Source organism: Polypterus senegalus, chromosome 17, assembly GCF_016835505.1.
Source record: "Polypterus senegalus isolate Bchr_013 chromosome 17, ASM1683550v1, whole genome shotgun sequence".
NCBI classification, from domain to species: domain Eukaryota; kingdom Metazoa; phylum Chordata; class Cladistia; order Polypteriformes; family Polypteridae; genus Polypterus; species Polypterus senegalus.
This window is the reverse complement of record NC_053170.1, coordinates 87,538,858-87,562,391: the sequence shown is the minus strand read 5'-3', so window position 1 is coordinate 87,562,391 and position 23,534 is coordinate 87,538,858. Positions and strand designations below refer to the sequence as shown.

Below are 23,534 nucleotides of genomic sequence, written 5' to 3'. Positions count from 1 at the left end.
ATCTGAGAAATTGATGCGAGACTGGAGGAGGCAAGAAGATGTAAAGAAAAAAAATGTAAGGGTCGCATTTTTGAATGGCCGTATAAGTTGGGGTCTAATTTTATGATCAATTTTTTGGGTTTCATGACCCGACTTATACAAGAGTATATACGGTACAAAAATCGGCCACAAAATACCAAGAACTGTAAAAAAATAAATATAATTGCATTCACAGAGTTTCAATCTTGTGGCACACATTGGTCATGCCATGAAGCAGCAGCGTGGACTGCCTCGTTCCACTGTTTGAAGTCAGACCCCTGGTGGCAGATGGAGTATCTTTTTTTGTTTTCCGATCTCTCTGTGCTGATGCTTGCTTTATCACTTTTTTTCTTCCATCAAGAAGATAGAAACACCTTAATAGTAATACTGTAAATCTTTTGTTGTTCTTTCAGAGGGTCTCGCATGTTTTCTGACTCTGAAAGGGTGACTTGGGGGGCTCCTTTAAAGGTTCTTTTGACTCGTAGCTGCAGCACATGGCTAATTACGCACATATTCAGCCGGCATATGGAATTACCCTTGCCCAGTGCTAGAGAGTGAGTGAGCGTACAGGAATCAGTGTTACGTATCCAGTGGCAGTACTCGTAATATTCTCATTATGGTCAGCTATAGTAATGAAAACAGTGTGCGTTTTTTTGTGCAAATATCTATCTGAAGTACTGATCAGTTTGTGACATCATGCATGCATGAAGCAGAATGCATAACCATGCATCCATAACATTCTCTAGCTCCTTTCCTCCTTATTCTTTTGAACAAACTTCTTTTATTCTCTTTCAGGTGTGTGGCGCCTTCTTGTCTTCAGACTGGGCAGAACGGCACAAAAAAAATGCAAAGGGCGCCAACTTTTTTGGGACAGGAGAATCTTTTGTCTTCACTGTAAGAGTCACCTTCAACATTTTTTTTGTTTCTTTATTTCGCTAGAGTGGTGCAGTGGTTAGTGCTGCTGCCTCTCCCCTCCATAATCTTGGGTTCAATTCTCAGCCTAGAAACTGTGCATGTTTGCCTTGTCTTTCTTCATTTATCCTGGCATTTCTCACAAACCCTAGTTATGTGCACGTAACTGGAGACTCAAATAATCCCACAAGTGTAATATGTGTGAGTGGGCCTCCCAACGGGCATGAGACCCATCTGGGGTTGATTCCTGCCTTATGCCCATTGCTGCCAGTTTAGGCTTCATGTCCCCATGACTGTTAACTGGATTAAGCAGGTTCAGTAATGAAGAATGGATATTCATCTTGATGTGGTTTATCTCATGCTATATTTTCAGTGTACATTGCCTACTTCCCACCTACACCGCTTTCAGAATGTATTCAGACCCCTTCACTTTTACACATTTTGCTAATTTGCAGCCTTGTGCTAAAATTCTTTATTTTCTTCTTTAAATGGCACTCAAAACCCCAGAATGATAAAGTAAAGACAAGATTTATTTAAAATAACAAACTGAAATGTCAAACTCGGCACTCATTTGAAGCCCCTTTAGCAGTAATTCCCACCTGGAGTCTTGTGGCAAGCCCCACACACTGGAATTTGGGGATTTTCTGCCATTCTTCTCTGCAGATCCTCTTAAGCTTTGTCAGGCTGGATGGAGACCATCAGTGGACACCTGTTTTCAGGTCTTTCCTTAGATGTTCAGTTGGGTTCAACTCTGGGGACATTCACAGTGCTGACCCCAAGCCACTCCTGTGTTGTCTGGACTTTGTGTCCCGTTGGAAGGTAAACCTTCAGCCCAGAATGTAGTGTAGAGCAAAGAGTTTCATTAAGGAGATCTCTGTACTTTGCTCCATTCAGCTTTACCTCAAACCTGATTAGTCTCCGACTCCCTGCCCCTGGAAAACAACCACCCCACAGCATGATGTTGGCACCAACAGGCTTCGCTGTTGGTTTCCTCCCGACATGATGCATAGAATTGTAGCCAGACAGTTCAATCTTGGTTCGGTCAGATCAGAGATTCATGTTTCTCTTAGTCTTGAGAGCCTTTTATGTCCCTTTTTACAAACTCCAGGTAGGCTTTCATATGTTTTTCGGCCATCCTGCCATATAAAATGATCAGGAGAGTGTTGCAGTGATGGTTGTCCTTTTGGTAGTTTTCCCCATCTCCAGTGTGACCATCAGGTTCTTAGTCACCTCTCTTACTTTAGTTTAACGGGGCAACCAGCTCTAGGAAGAGTTGTGTTGTTCCAAACTTCTTCCATTTAAGAATCATGGAGGTCACCTTCAGTGCTGCAGGGTTTTTTTGGTAGTCTTCACCAGATCTGTACCTCGAGGCAGTGCTGTCTCTAAGATCTGTGGGCAATTCCTTCAACCTCTTGGTTTCCATTCTGATACACATTAGGCACTTTCCCACCATAGGAACTTTGTTTTCAGGAACCATTGAGTTCCTGAATAATGTTGACCCTGAGCCGCTTGTAGTGCCTGGCCACTTTTGTGTGACGTGTTCCCACCACACAACAGGAAATGTAAGCTGTATGCAAAATATGCGACATGCAAAGAAGGGTGAAGTGAGGCATATCTGAGTGTTCTTGGAAAACCCTGCTGATCGATGTGGCGCAAAGGGCGGCAAAATCAAGAGTTCACGGGGGACTCCCCCACCTTATTGCTTCAAAGTGATTGCAACATCAAGGTGGAGATTATTGCTTTGAAGTGGGACGCCAGGGAGGTGGCTATGAGGGCTGATGCGGTGCAAAGTGTGGCAGTCCATCCTCAGCGATAACTATGTTCAAAATATTAATAGGATAGCAAGATGGCGCCAGTGCTTGTGGTCAACCAATCAGCACAATTCATCAGTCAAGCCCCACCTACAGCAGTTCCTGGTTGAATGAAAAGTACACACCCTGGAGTAGGAGCTAAAGAAAAAGTTCCAGGAACTACAAATGGCCCGAGTTCCTGCGGAGGGATTGCAAGAAAACTTTTTTAGTACTCGAGTGTTGTACCGTGTTAGCCATTATGGATGTAGTAAGAAGTCAAGCAAAAATTACACCTTTTATTGGCTAACCAAAAAGATTACAATATGCAAGCTTTCGAGGCAACTCAGGCCCCTTCTTCAGGCAAGATGTAATATGGCATAATAATATTTTAGTTAGCCAATAAAAGGTGTCAATTGGCTTGACTTCTCACTACAAGAAAACTTCTTGAGTTTCTAGAAAGTTCTTGCATCCTCAAAAAATTTCCTGGGATGGGAAAGCACCTGTTGTCCAGTGTAGGACCTCACATAGACCGGGTGTGCCTCTCCTGATCATGTGCAATCAATTGAACTGATCACAGGTGGACTTCCAACAAAGTGTAGAAACATCACAATGAAGATCAATAGAATGGGATACACTCAAGTGTCATAGCACAGGGTCTGAATACTTGTGTTCATGGGATATTTCATATTTTTTTATTTCTCTCTATATGTAAAAAAAAATCCTGGAATGGAAAAGCAAGGCGACTATACGTGATCTTCTCGGAAGATCTCGGAAGACATTTAAAAGACCTGTGAGACAAAAAAGACTGGCCACAAAGCGTCTCGTGGGGACCATAAACATGAGACTTGGTGCCAAGAGACTGTCCCAGGGCAGTCTCGCGGGGACGTGGAACATGAGATTCTTGTAAGACATGCCCTTCTTATCAAATAAGAGCACGGCCAGCCAGCAAAACATTCAGTCATGTAAAGTCACGTGGCACACACAGACCCTGTGCTCTCAGCAAAGAAGAAAGAGCAGTGCGGAGAAAAGAGACCCAAGGTGTGATACAGATGCAGAGAAAGGTACAGAATATGAAAGCAGTAACAGTCGAAAGTATTGTAGCGTCCCAGCCAAGCTGAAGCCTTTTTTGTTTTAAGTGACTGTTAGGTTCGATCGAGGGAGGGCAGAGTGCAGCACGGCAGACTGATAGCTGGGTGCTGATTGATGCGGTAAGGGGGAGGCGAGACCCGTGGGAGGAGGGATTGGAGAGGGGGCTAGAAAGTTGTGTCGGTGATTGTTAAAGTAGAACTTTTGTGACACTTTATTACGTCAGTCGCAACAGTATCGAAAAAAACAAAGGGAAATTAGTTTAAGTCAGAGAATTTCAAAAACGGGGTTTAACTCACATGCATTTATTGGTTACTTTGCAAAAAAAATTATTAACTGCTGATGATGTGGGTCGTTTTGTCTGTGCTGAAATTCCAAACTGAGAAACCTATCCTGAATTATGGTACAAAGTCATTAAACACAAGTCTCACAGACCTCATTTAAAAGATTCATCATATCGGGACACGAAAGATTCCAAATATTGTTTTTACAGAAGTTCTGAAATAAAAGTGAAACTAATGAAATTGCAACAATTCAAAGAAAAAAAAAATCTTACAAGTGTGTATCCGGAAAACCAAAAACGGGGTTGGCAAGCGAAGTGAGCAGGGGGGCGAAGCCCCCTAGTTTAATAAATTTGCAAAAACGACTATAATCCTCTGTTGGCTAGGTCATTCTGGGGTAGAGTTTTTTTGAAAAGAACAAAATTGAAATGATTTTAGCACAAGGCTGCTATATAACAAAACATGAAAAAAGTGGAGGGGTCAGAATACTTTCTGAAGGCATTGGATGTGGCTGGTTGTCCCAGAGGTCACTCCTGTTTGTCCATTTAAGGCCAGCAGAGCTCGTTCTTGAGCTTGTAGACGTCAATCTATCTATCTATCTATCTATCTACTATATCAGGGGTTGGCAACCTTTCAGCGGTGTCGTGCCGACCCTATGTTACAATGTTATTCCGCATGCTGACATAATTCTACCAATTTTGTTATATATAGTATCAAAATTGGTCAAGTTATAATGGGCATCAAAACTACAGTATATTATAACCAGATCTTATATTATTGCTCATTCAACATTTTAAAATACGTAGGATCATATAGGAAAAGAATGTTTTGTCATTTTGTTTTATAACTACATTCGGTGGCTTTATTTTAGATAGATAGATAGATAGATAGATAGATTTTAATTTTAGTGTAGTAGGCAGGATAAGATAGATAGATAGATAGATTTTAATTTTAGTGTAGTAGGCAGGATAAGATAGATAGATAGATAGATTTAATTTTAGTGTAGTAGGCAGGATAAGATAGATAGATAGATAGATAGATAGATAGATAGATAGATAGATAGATAGATAGATAGATAGATAGATAGATAATCAATCCCAAGGAGAAATTCACATAATCCAGCAGCAGTATACTGATACAAAAAAATATTAAATTAAATAGTAATAAAAATGCATGTAAAAGCAGACAATAACTTTGTATAATATTAACATTTACCCCCCGGGTGGAATTGAAGAGTCACATAGTGTGGGGTCTCCTCAGTCTGTCACTGAAGCTGCTCCTCTGCCTGGAAATGACACTGTTCAGTGGATGCAGTGGATTCTTCATGATTGACAGGAGTTTTCAATTATTTGAGGTTCCAATTATTTGACTAAAATAACTAGTTTGTTTCTTAAAGCCAGAAACAGACCTTTTTATAGGTTCACTTTTCTCATCAGAGTTTTTAAACGTGGACTGATGTTTAGTTTCATAATGTCCTTGTACACTTGACGTACGACACGCGACACCTTCACAGCATAATACGCACACGCTGCACGATCCTTTTGTGATACAAATCCATTCATTCTATTCATTTGTCCAATAGTCTTGAAAAGAGCGAACATCAAGTTTTTGTCTTTTATGAGTCATTTTATGGCAGTATATTACTTAATAATAACAAGGTTTATTTTAACATACCACGGCCTGCACTGAACACACGCATTCCCTTTACACGTGAGTCGCATGCGCAAAACGTAGGTGAGGATGCGGAGCGCAAACACATGCGCTGTAATCGTCTTATATAATACGCTGTACCGTGGCTGTCCGTTTGTCTGTCCAGGATTTTAAATCACCTGTAGCTCGCAAACTATTTGAACTATTGACCTGAAATTTGGTACACATACAGTCAAAGTAAAAGGTATGTGGATCCTTTGGAATGATCTGGTTTACTGTATGAATTGGTCATAAAAAGTGATCTGATCTTCATCTAAGTCACAGGTCCTGATATACACAATGAGCTGATATACACAATGACACACAAACAATTCTACCCTTTCATGTCTTTATTTTACAAATGCAGTCAACGTTCACAGTGGTAGTGGAAAAAGTAAGTGAACCTTGGGATTTAATAACTGGTTGAGCCTCCTTTGGCAGCAATGACCTCAACCAGGCACTTCCTGTATCTGCAGATCAGACCTGCACATCGTTTTAACCCATTCTTCCCTGCAGAACTGCCTTAACTCGTCCATATTCTTTGGTTGTCTTCTGTGTATGGCTCTCTCCCTTCAAGTCATTCCACGGCATCTCAATAGGATTGAGATCTGGGCTCTGACTGGGCCGCTCCAAAAGGCAGAGTTTGTTCTTCTGAAGCCATTGTGTTGTGGATTTGCTGCGATGTTTGGGGTCATTGTCCTGTTGCATCACCCAGCCTCTTCTGAGCTCAAGTTGACGGCCAGACACCCTGACATTATCCCGGAGAATTTGTTGATAAACTTGTGAATTCATTTTCCCCTCAGTGATGACAAGCTGTCCAGGCCCTGATGCAGCAAAGCAGGCCCAAGTCCTGATGTTCCCTCCACCATACTTTACTGTAGGGATGATGTTTTGATGTTGATCTGCAGTGCCCTTTTTACGCCAAATGAAGTTCTGCTTCTTCCTCCCAAATAGTTCCATTTTTGGCTTCATCACTCCACAAGACATTTTCCCAGTACCGTTGTGGAGTGTCCAAGTGCTCTTTCACAAACTTCAGGCGTTCAACAATGTTCTTTTTTGATAGTAGTGACTTCCTTCTTGGTGTCCTGCCATGGACTCCTTTCTTGTTCAATGTTTTGCGTATAGTTGACTCATGAACAGAGACGTTAGCCAGTTCTAATGACTTCTTCAAGTCCTTTGCTGTCACTCTAGGGTTCTTCTTTACCTCATTGCTGCCTCTGTGTTGTGCTCTTGGGGTGATCTTGGCAGGGCGCCCACTTCTAGGCAGAGTAGCCACAATACCACATGGTCTCCATTTATAGACAACTTGTCTAACAGTAGGCTGATGAATATCTCAAATCTATTATGTAGATTAACAATTCTTGATCATAGCTCTTCAGACAGCTCTTTTGTGCGAGGCACAATTCCCATCTGGATCTGCTTCTTGTCAAAAGCTCAAACTCAAACTTTCTAGTGTTTGTGATCAATCAAAGTGATTCAGGGCCACACCTCTGAACTCGTTTTATTAAATGGACTCCAGGTCTCCGGACTGCAATGAGCTTTTTAAAAAGTCATTAGCTTAGGGTTCATTTACTTTTTCCAACCTTCAGTTTCACAGTTTGAATGATTTATTCAATATGGTCAAAAATTCTTTGAAAATCTGTGTATCTTTAGTTATAGGAGACTGTGTTTGTTTGTTCATTATTGTGACTGACATGAAGATACGACCATGTTTTATATGGGGATTAGACATAAATATAGATAATTCCTAGGGGTTCACATACTTTTTACTTTGACTGTATACTGCGTAACGTCTGCTATCTGCTTTCGGAGTGATGACTGACCTCCAAGGTTACTCCTCTTTTTATTTTATTGCAGAATCAGCTGTCAGCCGCGGCCAGCAGGTTGGCTGTATGGTGCATGCGTATGGGCGCCGTTCTCATTGCCTACCACCTTTGCTGTCATTTTCTTTACCTCTTCATAATTAAATCATTTTTGAGGCAAATTGAAGACTTAAGTGCCAGCTTAAGTGGAAAATTAAAGAAAACGTACTAAGTGAATGCAACACAAACACTGAATCAGTTTTAACGCGAAAATGATGCCGACGAAAGAAGAGAAGAAGCGGGCCTCTATGGTGGAGAAAAGAAGAGCTGCTCATGAAGCAGCAAACGCATCAACCTCTGAGCAAATGAACGCTAAACGCACAGAGAAAGAGTCTGAAAACTAGGAATGTTCAAGTCAAGTGTATTCACTCCACGTTATTGTGCAGTGCGCCGTTACTGGTTAAAATATAAAAACAAGAGGTTGGTTTTAACGTTCCACGGCCTGCACTGAACACATGGTTTCCATTTATATGTGAGTCGCATACACAAAACGTAGGTGAGGGCGCGAATGCGTGTGCTGTAATTAAAATATATGTTTTACTATATTTCAATTCAATCAGAGTGCCATTGAAAATCGTTCCGCATGCCATAGGTCGCCAACCCCTGTACTATGTAATAAAATGTTATGGTCAGTGTGACCAGTCTCTCTGAGAAATCTGATTGGTCAGTTTGATTTTGGTGACAAAAAAGGAAGTGCAAGTGTGAGACGCACAAAGAGGTGTAAAGGCGTGTGAGCCACACAGATAGAGACAACTTCGAAGACGACTAGCATAAAACCAGATGAGAGGTGAGAAAGACACCTCAAAAATAAGGATTCAGTCTGAGAAGCAGGCTTTATGGGAACACACTTGAGAGAGGGAGCGCCAGTGAAGCAATATTCACACACACACAGGCACGGATACTGAAGAAAGGCGCTCAAGGTACACACACTTAAGGCTACAGACATAGACATAGAATTACTAGACTCCTCATGACCAGCAGCATCGTACGTCAATGTTGCCGCCATATTGCGAGTGGCACTGCTGTGGCGTGAAGTAATGAATAATGTGCTGCTTGGGATTGTACAAACCGCTGTACACTCCAAACCAGAATCCGAGGGATTACATTTCATAGGTAAGGCTGAACAATTGTTTTGGTTATATTTGGCCATTAGAAAAACCTGTTTTATAATCTTAGCACTCAAGGTCACCTTACAATAAAATGAAACAAAATTAGTAAAATTAAAACAAGGGAATGATAAAGCAATAATTAGCAAACAAACAAAGATAACTGACAGCAACAGTGCAAAATTCACAATTGGTATGCCAGTTTGAAAAGATAAGTTTTAACGGCAGTTCTAAAATGTGTTATTGAATCGAGCTGACGAATATGAGAGGGAAGAGAATTCCCGAGTTGAAGAGCACAATGAGAGACGCTCGAGCTCCCATAGCACTGAGTCTGACGTGTGGTACAGAAATTCGAGCTGCAGATGAGGATCTGAGTGAGCGAGAGGAGTGCAAGTCTGGAGGAGATCAGTGAGGTTGTGGAGAGCTTTAAATGTTCAGAGTGGTATTTAGTATTCAGTAGTGAACAGGGAGCCAGTGAAGCTGATAGAGAATCGGTGTAATATGTTCAGTGGATTTAGAACAGCAGGTTATTATCCTGGCAGCAGTATTTTGAAGAAGTTGTAAGCGATGGATACGTTTTTGTGGGATGCCAGATAGAATAGCATTACAGTAATCTATACGTGAGGTGACTCGGGATTAACCGATACTTCAGTACTGTGTTGCGTAAGAACAGGACGAAGACTAGAAATGTTTCGGAGATGGAAGAAGGCAGTCCAAGAAATGTTACTTATATGGGAGGAATTATTTAATAATAATAATAATTATTATTATTTAATAATTGCTATTATTAGTGTATAAATGGACATAAATAATTTCATGTAAACGATTCACCAAAATCTGTTGTATGTAAACGATACTGTTTTAAATGTTATTGTTTTTTCATCAGAAAACCCGGTTTCCACGTCTACCTGTATTAGATTAAATTGCACTTTTGCCATTCGCAACATGGCGAACACGTTGACGTATCATGTCGACTGGGCAACACAGTGAATGCCGCGTCTATCTATATACAGTGGAACCTTGGTTCACGAATGTCTCGGAACACGTACAAATCGGTTTACGACCAAAAAGTTCGCCAAACTTTTGCATCTGTTCACAACCACACACTCGGTATACGAATGGTAAACGATGATTTCCGCACGCGTTCAGTCTCTCCCTGTGCATTCCCTGTGCAGCGAGCGAGCGAGAGAGAGAGACACACAACACGCACGCGAGAGAGACACACACACACACAGATGCGTGCGAGAGAGAGAGACACACACACAGACACGCACGCGAGAGAGACACACACACACACAGATGCGTGCGAGAGAGAGAGACACACGCGCACGCATGAGCGAGAGACGGCTGGACGCATAAGGCCAAGAAGGCAGTTAAAGAATGCACCGGGCTTGTTTTTAAAGAGGCTGCTTCGAGCATTGTTTTAACCTTGTTGTATTTAATGAAGACAGCGATTGGTTCATAGCGTGCATTGTTGCAATGTTACTTTTCTTGGTGGTTTATTAAATTTTTGGGGGCGTCATTATTGGACAAAAGGCTCAGAACAATTTGTGTTTACGCAGCAGAGTTCAGAAAAACATCACTCATGAATGAAAAAAGTAAAATTCCCTGATTTTTATCCAGACATCGGAAGGTTGCCGGTTCGAATCCCGTAAATGCCAAAAGGGACTCTGCTCTGTTGGGCCCTTGAGCGAGGCCCTTAACCTGCAATTGCTGAGCGCTTTGAGTAGTGAGAAAAGCACTATATAAGTGCAAAGAATTATTATTATTATTATTACAAATGCTTCAAAAATAATTTTCAGACAGTCCTTCTGTGACGGCATCAGACACAGCAGTTGAAATTTATGAGGCAATAACAAAAATAAACTTAAACATTACACCGATAATAATTTCTTTGAATATAAACAACTAATTTATAATTTTGTTTCTTGATCAATCCAAATGCGGTCTTGTTCGGCGCAGAAAACAACCCCACCTGTCACTTGTACACTACACTGGTTCTGGTTTTTCCAGCGTAATTATATTAAACTAATACTGTAATTAGAACGGGCGGCACGGTGGTGCAGTGGTAGCGCTGCTGCCTCGCAGTTAGGAGATCCGGGTTCGCGTCCCGGGTCCTCCCTGCGTGGAGTTTGCATGTTCTCCCCGTGTCTGCGTGGGTTTCCTCCCACAATCCAAAGACATGCAGGTTAGGTGGGTGCTTGGTGTGTTTGTGTGTGTCCTGCGGTGGGTTGGCACCCTGCCCAGGATTGGTTCCTGCCTTGTGCCCTGTGTTGGCTGGGATTGGCTCCGGCAGACCCCCGTGACCCTGTATTCGGATTCAGCGGGTTAGAAAATGGATGGATGTTATTAGAACACGGCTTATCAGTGCGTCTATACTATATACTATATTCTTGTCTAGTTGATGCTTATAAATAATTTATTATGTGAAAAAGTATTGCTGTTTCTCTATATATGAATAAAACTATGCAAAATTTATCTTACTTTTTCTCTATACGTCGTTTTAATTTTCTGTTTAAATAGGTTAACATATTCACATAAGTTGGAGAGCGGTAAATTGAAGCATCGCCCCGCGCGGCACAAACTCGAGCTACGCCACTGTAGAGATAACAAACATTTTTTTAATTATTCTATACATGTCTGTGACAGGTAGTAATAAATAAAGTGAATAAAGATGAATGGCAGTAGCTTGTCAGTTTCCCAATTCTCCGTCCATTTTCTACAACTGCAAGTTATTTTAAAAGGTTTTGCTCTGCTTTTGTGATATTCTCAGTGCTACAGAGGTGGATGATGGTATCCTAAACTGGTATTTTTTTTTTGTTTGTTTCCCCCTTTACAGCTGCGTCCTGAAATGGAGCGTTATGAATGGGTGTCTGTGCAAAACCCAAAGGTGACCGAGGATGTAGCTCCTTGCCCCCGAAGGCGCGCCCATTCCTTCTCACCGGGCTTCTCCACTTCTGCCTCTTCCCGGCAGTCTCCTGCAAGTGGCCTGAGCCGAGATATGAACCACTTGAGCTTCCCGAGTGAGAAACCTGCAGACATGCCATCCAAAACAAACACCTTCTTTATGTCAGGAAGTAAAGATGGGATCATTATAGGTAATTAAGGCTTGGACTCGGAATGCATTGGGATTTATTTTACACCAGTAGGTGGGGGAAAAGTGATTATTACTGGAGGAACTCTGTCATTTAAATCTCGTAGCTGTGTGTTCACATCTCGGGAAAGATTACGGAGCCTTTTACTTTCTATAAAAAGTTCGTACAAAAATAACCCCAGGTGAATCGACATATCAGTAATAATTCGGTAATTTGTCCCTGTATTTTTTTTTAGAAAATATGGAGTCGGTCGAAAAACTTGTCCACGCTCTCTGTGACCCAATACGATTCATGCTGCGTTGGTCAAATGGATAAGTGTGGACAAAGGAGCTCTAAATGCGAAATTCTTATGAGAAGACTCATGTTTACAGCTTGTTATGTATGGGAGATTAATCGAGCAAAAATTAAATGAAATCTAAAGTGTTAACTAAATTGAAATCCTATCAAAGTTAAAAACATATCACCAAACGATTGCTTTTCACTAGGGTACACAATTGTCGTTTCAGTTTAAAATGCAATACAAACACGTTTTGCATTTTACTTCATACTCACAGTTCGCATGTCATAACTAAATGAAAAGCAGGCGTATTGCATTTTTCTTAACGGCAGTGCCACTTGTATTGCATTTCTTTCTATTCGAGACCAGCCTTTAATGTGTCAAAACTAAAAAGTAATCAATTGACCAATCAGCGTCAAAAGGTGGGGCAAGGGGCGTTACCTATTGGGCTAAGAGGCGTTACAGTTCTAAACCTCTCTGGCGGCGAGCACAAATTCAGTCAATCTGGAAACGGCGAGAAGTACTTTTTAGGCCTCGCTGAAGACGTTTACTCTAAAGTTGTCATCTTTTATACATGCGGTTAAATTTTCGTGGTGTGGGGTTGTTAGTTATTTTAACTAAATACTGACTATAATGAAGCATTTGTTAGCGTTACCGAGCTTGGTTTCTTCGCAACCTTTTATTCATAATCTCTGTGATCAACAGATAATTTCTCAAGTTGTTCACGTCTTTCAACACGCAAGAGAATGAAATCGTCATTTAGACAGCCGGGTCCCACCTGTTCAATGAGACGACGGACCCCTGACTTATTAATTCCTTGAACTTCTTTCCAAGTAATCCACATAATGGGAACGCTTCTTTCCCCAGATTTTGACGCCCCCCGCCCCACTTCTTGACGCTGATTTGTCGTTTGATTATTTTACACACATTAGAAGTGTGTCATCGAATCAAAATGCAATACACGCGAAGCTGCCGCTAAACAAAATGCAATACGTCTTGTCTTTTTTTTAGCTATGAGACTCGATCTATGGACATGAATTAAAATGCAGGCTGCTTTGTATTACATTTTAAACTGACATGAAAATTGTGTGCCTTAGTGAAAGGCAATCGATCATTTGGTTGCTGTGTTTTTAATTAATCATAGACAAATTAAATTGGCCCACTTGCATATGTATTCAATTTCAATGTAGTTAAAACATTGGATTGCATTTAATTTTGGCACAAATACTTTTCCATAGGTATGGATTGGAATAATTACATAGTTCTAATGTGTATGGCTGTTTAGAGGTGACAACTTTCCTTTACCTGAGAAGGCATGCATAATGCCGGTGCTAGGTTATTTTGTGCCCTAGACCAAGCTTATTAGTATGCCAACCGACTGTTCAGTCACCCCACTCTTCCTTATGATCTGTGCCCTAGGTGAATGCCTAATTTGCCTTAATGGTGGCACCGGCCCTGGGCACGCATATCTCTCATATATATGTCTTTTCCAGACATGTCTTATGCCATGCAAATACATGATAAAAGTGCTCCCACAATCCAAAGACATGCAGGTTCGGTGGATTGGTGATTCTAAATTGGCCCTAGTGTGTGCTTGGTGTGTGTGTGTGTGTCCTGTGGTGGGTTGGCACCCTGCCCAGGATTGGTTCCTGCCTTGTGCCCTGTGTTGGCTGGGATTGGCTCCAGCAGACCCCCGTGACCCTGTATTCGGATTCAGCGGGTTAGAAAATGGATGGATGGATGGAAGTTATAGACATCTTGTGGTAACAGTGGCTTTACTGACATATCGCATGTCCTGGAAGGTTACCCTGTTCGAATAAGGCTTAACTTATATAACGCCTTTAAAAATTGAAGGAAATATTTTCATTATAAGAGTTTCAAAAAACTCGGCACTGCAGTTCGGAGCAGCGGTCCTCAATGTGAGCCTCTCAGGCGTGTTCGAGAGTTCTGTGTGATGAAGTAGGCTTTCAATACGCAGGCGCGCGCAGTTCGGGTAGTGAAAGGAGATGAGTCCTGGGGCCTCATGTATAAACGGTGCATACACACAGAAATGTTGGTTACGAACATTTCCACGCTCAAATCGCAATGTATAAAACCTAAGCTTGGCGTAAAGCCACGCACATTTCCACAGTACCTCATGGGTACCCTGTCGTATGCAAGTTTTGCGCTCGGTTTTGAAGACTGGCAGCACCCAGCATCAAAGCAGTGCTACTGTTCCTGTGTGGTTTATCTTTCTTTTTTATATCCATTTTCCTGACGTGGCTTTATAAATACACTGAAATTAACTGCATATTGTTTATTAGTTTAATGCATCTGAATTTAATTAGCCTGTAACAAAATAATGATCCAAAGAATGGTCAAACTATTCCAAATACCATAACTGCTTTAGCGTTGTTACTCTCACTGCACCTTCTTTTCTTCTTGTTTCAGCTGCTCCCGTTAGGAGTTGCCACAGTGGATCATCTTTTTCCATATTACTCTCACTGCACCACTCAGAGTATTTAAATCGCTGTATCTGAGTGGGGAATCACAGCAGCAGCTGATCGGAAAGAGAATTATCGGGATACAACATCAAGTACACGCTACCTCAGCCATGCGCACAGTCTATTTGAACTGCTTTCATATGACAAACGCTTCAGAGCCTTTCCTGTACGGACCTCGCGGTTCAGAAACAGTTTCATCCCAAGAACTATAAACACACTCAATCAATTGCTCCTTGTAGAACTGTTTGTACTTATAAGTACAATCACCCCACTGTAAACTTGCACTACAGTTATAATATCGCACAACCTGCGCCACTTTACAAAAGAGCGTATTTACATATGATGACGATATCATTTTTAAGATGAAATGCAGTAAAATATGTTGACTATATTATGCAGATACAACTTTAACTTAATTTAAATAATCTGTACTGTTAATAATTAAACATGTGAGGACACGGTGCCGCAGCGCTCGCTAGTTCACGTATTGTTCCTGTCTTGCACTGTATATTTGCTGAGACTGGCGTGACACTGGAAGGATATACAGATAGAATAATTAAACACATACTACGAAGATATTTCAAAGTTCCTTAAATTTTGAAGAATCGTCGTTGTAAGCGTACAGATGGCTTAACCTTTATTACAGAGCTGATTGTGTGGCGATTGGGTATTTGGAGAAAGAAAAGTAAGGACGTGAATTGGAGGTTAGTACGTTTGAAAGAGACAGTACTGCAGCAATAATTTCATCGAAGGTCGCGTACAATCACTGCACCACCGTGTTCCCATGTTTAATAACATGCTTTCATTCCTATTGTGAAAATGAAAATGATATCACGTATACATCTCAGTATTTTAATTATTCAGAGAGCTGTAATATTACGAATGTAATGGATTCTGTGTTCTGTCGGAGAAAGAGAAAGCGCGGAAACACGTAGTGATTCACACACAGAGCACATAGAAGATCAAATACAAAACAAAGCATTTAACATGCTACTTTAGTTACGATGAGATTTGAGAAACTAGTAAATTAAACGATTTTAAGATGAAGTTTATGATGTTCTACTTTAGTGACAAAATAAACTACGTGATTAAAGTGGAAACTTCGAGATTAAAGTTGACATTTCGTGCTTTTTTCCCACTATGTGCCTATTTTTTTTTTCTCTGTACCCTAATAAGCTTTCATATGAAACTCAGACGGTGGGCTACAACTTGCCTCCTTCCGCCCCATCCCCGTATTGCTTCAAAGCGTTAGCCACTTAATGGCGGAGATTATTGCTTTGTATTGTAGTGCCCTGCAAGGAAAGAAAACACGCCAGACAATGTTTTCTCAATGCAGGCAAAAACTACTGACTGTTTATTGAATGTGCTTAAACTAAATACACCTGTTGCCTATCCCCTCATCACCCCACCTGCTCCCACACTGCAGTGCGTGTGAATTGTGTCTTTAGAGGCGCAGCGCCACACCAGGGAGGTGGCCAGAAAGAGTGATGCGGTACAAAGTGTGCTTTGTTAGATGCCGCCAGTGCTTGTGCTCAACCAATCAGCACAATCCATCAACCAAGCCCCACCCACGATACTTCCAGGTTGAATGAAAAGGACATACCCTGCAGTAGGAGCTCAAAACCATACCAGGAGCTACGAATGGCCCGAGCTCCTGCAGTGGGAACGCTACAAACGTTTCTGAGTTTTTACGAAGCCCCCGGTTCTTAGCAGAAGTTCCTGTAATGGGAAAGCAAATTTTGTCAACTGTGGGACCTCCTATATGGAGACAGGTGGGTGTCTATGGCGTGCTTATCTCTGTCATTTTTCCAAATGGCAAAATTGCAGACATCGTGACTTTACACACATATGGCCTGAAGGCTCATCCTGCTCGAATAAGGCTTAATTTATCTAATGCCTTGAAAAAATTGTAGGAAATATTTTCCCTTTAAAAGTGTCAGACATCTCAGTCCTCTTCTGAGCCTCAACTGAATCCCTCAGGTGATGGTAACGCTCGTGTCTCTGCTTGCTTTTCAGGAGGTGGTGAAGGACAGGCTCTGTTTATCGACCAAGACCTACACCATGGACACACCGAGCGCAGTGACACATTTAATAACCCCCCTCTGTGTAAGGAAAACTTCCAGATTCAGCTGCTTGAGGTCTGGAGTGTTGACAACTCCCCCTGAAGGGAGTCTGCCCGTCGGAGACATCGCGTGGGCGAATAAAAGAACAGGTTGATGGATAAACCGGCTGTGATGCATGTGTGTGGAAGAGCAGAAAGAATAGGGTGGGATTTACTGACATGGGACGTCCCCAATCATGACAGCTGGCATATCTGATGTCCCTCGCTAGTAGACGACCCCTGTTATCTTGTGATCTGATCCATCACCTCATTTGCCTTATGCACTTTTTGAACTTATTGGAGTTATTTCTTTTTGTAACATGCTTAGCTGGATAGAGCTCAGGAGTGTTTGGATTTCTTCGCTTTCATAAGGGTATGGGATGTACTAAAAATTGTTTCCAAAATGTTAAAACTTTATTTACTTAACCAAAATTACACCCGCACTATAAATATGACAGCAAGTAGATATAGAGCAGCTCTGATTTATTTACACAATGAAAGCCACGAAGTTATCACAGCAATCACCTGCGGGTTCTTCTCTTTATAATTTATGTTAAGTTTGACAAATAAGAAGCCAGTTGCCCTGTAAATATTCTGAAAGCTGGCTAGTATATTGTTAATTAAGTGAAATAAAAATGAGGTAATGACCTGCATGTCACATGATACTCCATCTAATTTTGTATTTGTTTTCTTTTGCTTAACTTAATAACTGTTTCGGTTTTTACCGTTCTGGAATCCAAATTGAAGTTCCGTTCCTATGAGAGTCAAGTCGAGAATTATCCCCACCTTTGTGATAATCTTGTTTGGGTTAGCTGCACGGTTTTCCCCGCACACATCTGGATGTGGTCACGCTGGTAAAGTTCCCACCTTGATCCGTCAGTGTCTCCTTGTTGTCTTCCAGGAGTAAATTTGGCCACTTTGCTCTTTGTTTACACCAATGAAGAGCAGTGAGCAGTGATCCACTTTTGTAGATGGGGTCGAAATCCTCGTCAGATTCAGGGTATGGACTTGTTTGATGCTGTCATCTGTACAGGAGTGGACTGGGTCTCAAAACCAGCCTGGGCATCCTTCAACGAGTGACACGAGATAGCAGCAGCCCATTTAGGAACCATCAGGGAATGCTGGGAGTTGTAGTCCAGCAACACAGCCTTGCTGGGGACCGTGGGTGCCACAAGGGTACACTGTCGGGAGATGCGCTCCCCAATTTATGACCAGGAAGTACTTCCATTGGGCAGTGGCCCTGGCATCGAAAGTTCTCCCGGGTCCTTAATAAAAGGGACAGCACTCCCTTATCCAGGCGAATCGGAGCTGGGAGGGCATGAAGCAACACTCGACTGGAGAAGGGCAGTGCGGTGGTGAGAGGAATTGTGGAGAGAGAGATACTCATGCTTTGGGCTTGTGTTGTATGTAAAAAAAACACACCATTATTTGAACCCAGGAGTCTTTGTGTGATCGTGCTTGGGGTTTGGAGCTCGCTGACACCTCGGTTTCCATCACAGCAGAAAGCCAGTTCACTGCTCCCTGCTCTTCTTTGGTGCAAACGGAGAGCAGAGCGGCCATATTATTCATAGAAAACAACAAGAGAAACTGGCTGATTGAGGTCAAGACCACAAACACGTCACGTTTCCACACATGCGCCAGGAAAGCTGTACAGTCAACCCAGGAAAGATGATCACAAAAGTGCAGATAATTATTGATTTACTGTTGAATTTTTCTCCAGTAATTATTATTTTTGTAAAATGTATTTGTGCCATTCTGGGTTTTTATGGACAGAAATATTTTATGGGATTTTGTGTACTCATCACTTGGATTTCTGCCAGAAAGTGTGATGTCACTACCATGATGGGATAAAAGGGTCACCCTTACCATTTTTTCCTTATCTACAATCTTGGATAACAACACTCTTTTGTGATTTTTATGGTTCTTTTTCTCTGGTTTTGATCTCTTAGGACGTCTTTTGACTTTGTTTTTGATTTCATGTATTGGGCTGTGATATTATTCTTGTTTCATTTTCTGGTCCTGACCTTGGATTTGGTCTTCGATTATGTTTCTTCTCCTGGTCCTTTATACATTTAGCTGCTATTTTCCCTCAAAGCAGTACACTGCACATATATTACTTATTTCCTTATTTACATATATTAAAACATTGTCTATTTAAAGAAAGAAACAAGTTGTTAATCTCCAGTTGTCCTTCAGTTCTCATTATTACTTTGTACAAAAGGTGAAAACAGAGAGCTGTATTGCAACCTAACTAAAAGCATGTGGACCTCTGGTATTCCCAAGATAAAGGTTCCAGTCCCAGTAGTTTAGGAGTACCACCAAATACCAGGGCTAACCCAGCCACAGGGGATGCACAAACCAGTGTGTTTCTTTGTGCTGGTCCCAAGCCCAGATAAATGGGGAGGGTTACGTCAGGCATCCTGTATAAAATTTTGCCAAATCAATATGCGGACAACAATACAAATTTCCATACCGGATCGGTCGAGCCCCAAGTTAACAACAACCGCCACTAGTACTGTTAGCCAACAGGGTGCTGATGGAAATTGGGCTACTGTTGGCCAAAGAAGAAGAAGGATAAGAAGAGGGAGGATTCATGTACGGAGGCAGGAGGAGAGGAGAAAAGTAAAGAGAGTGGAATTGAGAGTAGGAACTTTGAATGTTGGCGGTATGACTGGTAAGGGGAGAGAGTTAGTAGATATGATGGAGAGAAGGAAGGTAGATATATTGTGCATGCAAGAGACTAAATGGAAGGGGAGTAAGGCCAGGTGGATCGGAGGTGGATTCAAATTATTCTATCATGGTGTGGATGGGAAGACAAATGGAGTAGGAGTTATTCTGTCAAGAGTGTTTTGGAGGTGAACAGAGTGTCAGGCAGAGTAAGGATTATGAAGCTGGAAATTGGAGGTGTGATGATGAATGTTGTAAGTGCATATGCACTGCAAGTTGGGTGTGCAATGGATGAGAAAGAAGATTTTTGGAGTGAGCTGGATGAAGTGATGAACAGTGTACCCAAGGGACAGAAAGTGGTGATTGGAGTAGATTTCAATAGGCATGTTGGTGAAGGGAACAGTGGAGACGAGGAGGTGATGGGTAAGTATGGTGTCAAGGAGAGGAATGAAGAAGGTCAGAGGATAGTGGATTTTGCCAAAAGGATGGACATGGCTGTGGTGAATACGTATTTTAAAAAGAGGGAGGAACATTGGGTTACGTACAAGAGTGGAGGAAGATGCACACAGGTAGATTACATCCTATGCAGAAGAGTCAATCTGAAGGAGATTGAAGACTGCAAAGTGGTGGCAGGGGAAAGTGTAGTTAAGCAGCATAGGATGGTGGTCTGGAGGATGAGTTGGAGATCAAGAAGAGGAAGAGAGTGAGAGCAGAGCCAAAGATCAAATGGTGGAAGTTGAAAAAGGAAGACTGCAAGGTTGAGTTTAGGGAGGAGGTGAGACAGGCACTGGGTGGCAGTGAAGAATTACCAGACAGCTGGGAAACTACAGCAGATGTAGTAAGGGTGACAGCAAGAAGGGTGCTTGGTGTGACATCTCGAAAGAGGAAGGAGGAAAAGGAAACCTGGTGGTGGAATGAGGAAATACAGGAGAGTATACAGAGGAAGAGGATGGCAAAGAAGAAGTAGGATAGTCAGAGAGATGCAGAAAGTAGACAAGAGTACAAGGCGATAAGGCGCAAGGTGAAGAGAGAGGTGGCGAAGGCATATGATGAGTTGTATGAGAGGTTAGACACTAAAGAGGGAGAAAAGGACCAGTGGGCTACAGAGAGGGGCCGAGCTGGGAAATGTGTAGCAGGTTAGGGTGAAAAAGGATAAAGATGGAAACGTATTCACAAGCGAGGAGAGTGTGTTGAGCTGATGAAAAGAATACTTTGAGAGGCTGATGAATGGAGAACGAGAGAGATGTGGAGATAGTGAATATGGAAGTGCAATGGATTAGCAAGGAGGAAGTAAGAACAGCTATGAAGAGGATGAAAAATGTGAAAAATGGAAAGGCCATTGGTCCAGATGACATACCTGTGGAAGTATGGATCTTTTTAGGAGAGATGGCAGTGGAGTTTTTAACCAGATTGTTTAATGGAATCCTGGAAAGTGTACTGGTGTCGATATTTAAGAATAAGGGAGATGTGCAGGACTGTAGTTACTACAGGGGATAAAATTGATGAGCCACAGCATGAAGTTATGGGAAAGAGTAGTGGAAGCTCGGTTAAGAAGTGAGGTGATGATTAGTGAGCAGCAGTATGGTTTCATACCAGGAAAGAGCACCACAGATGCAATGTTTGCTCTAAGGATGTTGAATGAGAAGTATAGAGAAGGCCAGAAGGAGTTGCACTGTATCTTTGAGGACCTGGAGAAAGCATATGACAGGGTGCCTCGAGAGGAGCTGTGGTATTGTATGAGGAAGTCGGGAGTGGCAGAGAAGTACGTAAGAGTTGTACAGGATATGTATGAGGTAAGTGTGACAATGGTGAGGTCTGTGGTAGGAGTGATGGATGCATTCAAAGTGGAGGTGGGATTACATCAAGGATTGACTCTGAGCTCTTTCTTATTTGCAATGGTGATGGACAGGTTGACAGACGAGATTAGACAGGAGTCTCCATGGACTATGATGTTTGCTGATGACATTGTGATCTGTAGCAGGAGTAAGGAGCAGGTTAAGCAGACCCTGGAGAGGTGGAGATCTGCTCTAGAGAGGAGAAGAATGAAGGTCAGTAGGACCACCAAGACAGAATACACGTGTGTAAATGAGAGGGAGGTCAGTGGAATGGTGAGGATGGAGGAAGTAGAGTTGGAGAAGGTGGATGAGTTTAAATACTTGGGATCAACAGTACAGAGTAATGGGGATGGTGGAAGAGAAGTGAAAAAGACAGTGCAGGCAGAAATGCAGGTGCAGGTGAAATGGGTGGAGAAGAGTGTCAGGAGTGATTTGTGACAGATGGGTATCAACAAGAGTGATATGGAAGGTCTACAGGATGGTAGTCACACCAGCTACAGTATGTTATATGGGTTGGAGACGGTGGCACTGACCAGAAAACAGGAGACAGAGCTGGAGGTGGCAGAGTTAAAGATGCTAAGATTTGCATTGGGAGTGATGAGGATGGACAGGATTAGAAATTAAGGACATTAGAGGTGTCAGCTCAAGTTGGACGGTTGGGAGAAAGTCAGAGAGGCAAGATTGTGTTGGTTTGGACATGTGCAGAGGAGAGATGCTGGGTATATTGGGAGAAGGAAGCTAAGGATAGAGCTGCCAGGGAAGAGGAAAAGAGGAAGGCCTAAGCAAAGGTTTATGGAAGTGGTGAGAGAGGACATGCAGGTGATGGGAGTAACAGAACAAGATGCCCAGGACTGTGAACCGATATTTGCGCGATAGACATATGAGCGGCGACAAAATAGCACCAATTAAAACGCGGCATCAAAATCGCACTGACAAAATCGCGCTGACAAAATCGCAAAAGTTTCATTAAATATGAATTACTAGTTTAGAGCATATATAATAATGTTTATTTTAGAAGTCAATATTATGAGACGCGGCATGCCATCAGCACGGCACGCAGATAGTCTTTAAGATCACGCCATGCATATGTAGGAAGAATTGCAGCAAGGAGTCTTGATAGTTGAGCGTATTTAGACTTGCTGGCTGTCTGACTGCTGGTAATTCCGCTTTGTATACGACGCATTATGCCAACCCTCGACTGAGTTATTTGTTCGCGGCATGGCATCAGCTGTTATAACAGTTATAACCAGCACATAATGTGTACATAATGCGTACGTACGCGGCCCCAATTTCTTGGCCTTTCTCGCGATTTTGTCGCCGCACATTTGTCGAAAACCAGTTAGTGGGTTTGTCGGCGCTCATTTGTCCGTCGCGGTTTTGTCGGGGCGCATATGTCTATTGCGCTTTTGTCGGTGAACCACAGAGGACAGAAAGATATGGAAAAAGATGATCCACTGTGGCAAGCCCTAATGGGAGCAGCCAAAAGAAAAAGAAGACCAAATACCAGGGCTGTTCTTCTTTCTATCAAGTAATCTGCTTCTGCAATTTGCTTCAGGCACAGCAGATGTTGCTGCTCTTCATTTTTCCCTCTGCTATGACACCTTGTCAATCAGTTTATTTATGCAGTTTGCCATAAGAAGGACGTGACCCTGATAACTTTGTGAGGGTTGCTGCTAGCAACGTTTTTTGCTTCACAAGCGCATGTCACGTCATAAGCTTTCAATTAAGAACAAGATCAAGGTTCTAACCCCAGTGACCTTAAAGCAATCACATGACAGACATAACCCTAAGCATTTTGTATAAATTATCATAGAAGACAAGGGTTGGCTGGCATCCCGGGCCAGGATGGATGGATCCTTACCTGGCCAGGATACCTTGGTAATGGAAGGGTGGAAGGAGACCACCAAACAGGACCAGGTGCTTCCCCAGTACAACAGTTGGCAGCATCCCTCTGATGGGTCTCCCATATAAACATACCACAGGGCTGCATGGAAATTGGAATACCCATGGGGAGCCTCCAGAGGGAGCAGTAGGGAGGAGGTTTCCTCAGTTTTGGGAGGTATATATATATTTTGTGGAGTATGGCCGGGGACCTTAGACACCACCACGCTGGAAGGACTGGTGGAGGGAGCATATTCAGAGCATTACCTGCCACAGAGCGCTAGATGGCAGCCCCCTGTGTTGCAGCAGTGCCTCGGACTCCCGCAGGACTCCATAGGAGCTGGAGTTTTTGGAGCAGCTCTGTTGGGTTCCATGGGCGCCACCAGGGGGTGCTGCAGCTACTACGGAGCCCTGAAGTCCAGCTCATCCGCCATACCTAGAAGTGCTGCTG

General features: G+C 42.4%; 1 protein-coding gene across 1 annotated transcript in view; it reads left to right on the top strand.

Moving 5' to 3' along the window:
* Positions 1 to 17,370, top strand: part of LOC120517758 (TBC1 domain family member 24-like) — a 42,789-nt gene extending 25,419 nt beyond the window's left edge. The window contains exons 5-7 of the mRNA XM_039740224.1: positions 814 to 912; positions 11,584 to 11,842; positions 16,616 to 17,370. Coding sequence (XP_039596158.1) covers positions 814 to 912; positions 11,584 to 11,842; positions 16,616 to 16,764 — 507 coding nt within the window. The 3' untranslated portion in view covers positions 16,765 to 17,370. The remainder of the gene's footprint in view (positions 1 to 813; positions 913 to 11,583; positions 11,843 to 16,615) is intronic.
* The last annotated feature ends 6,164 nt before the right edge of the window (positions 17,371 to 23,534 follow it).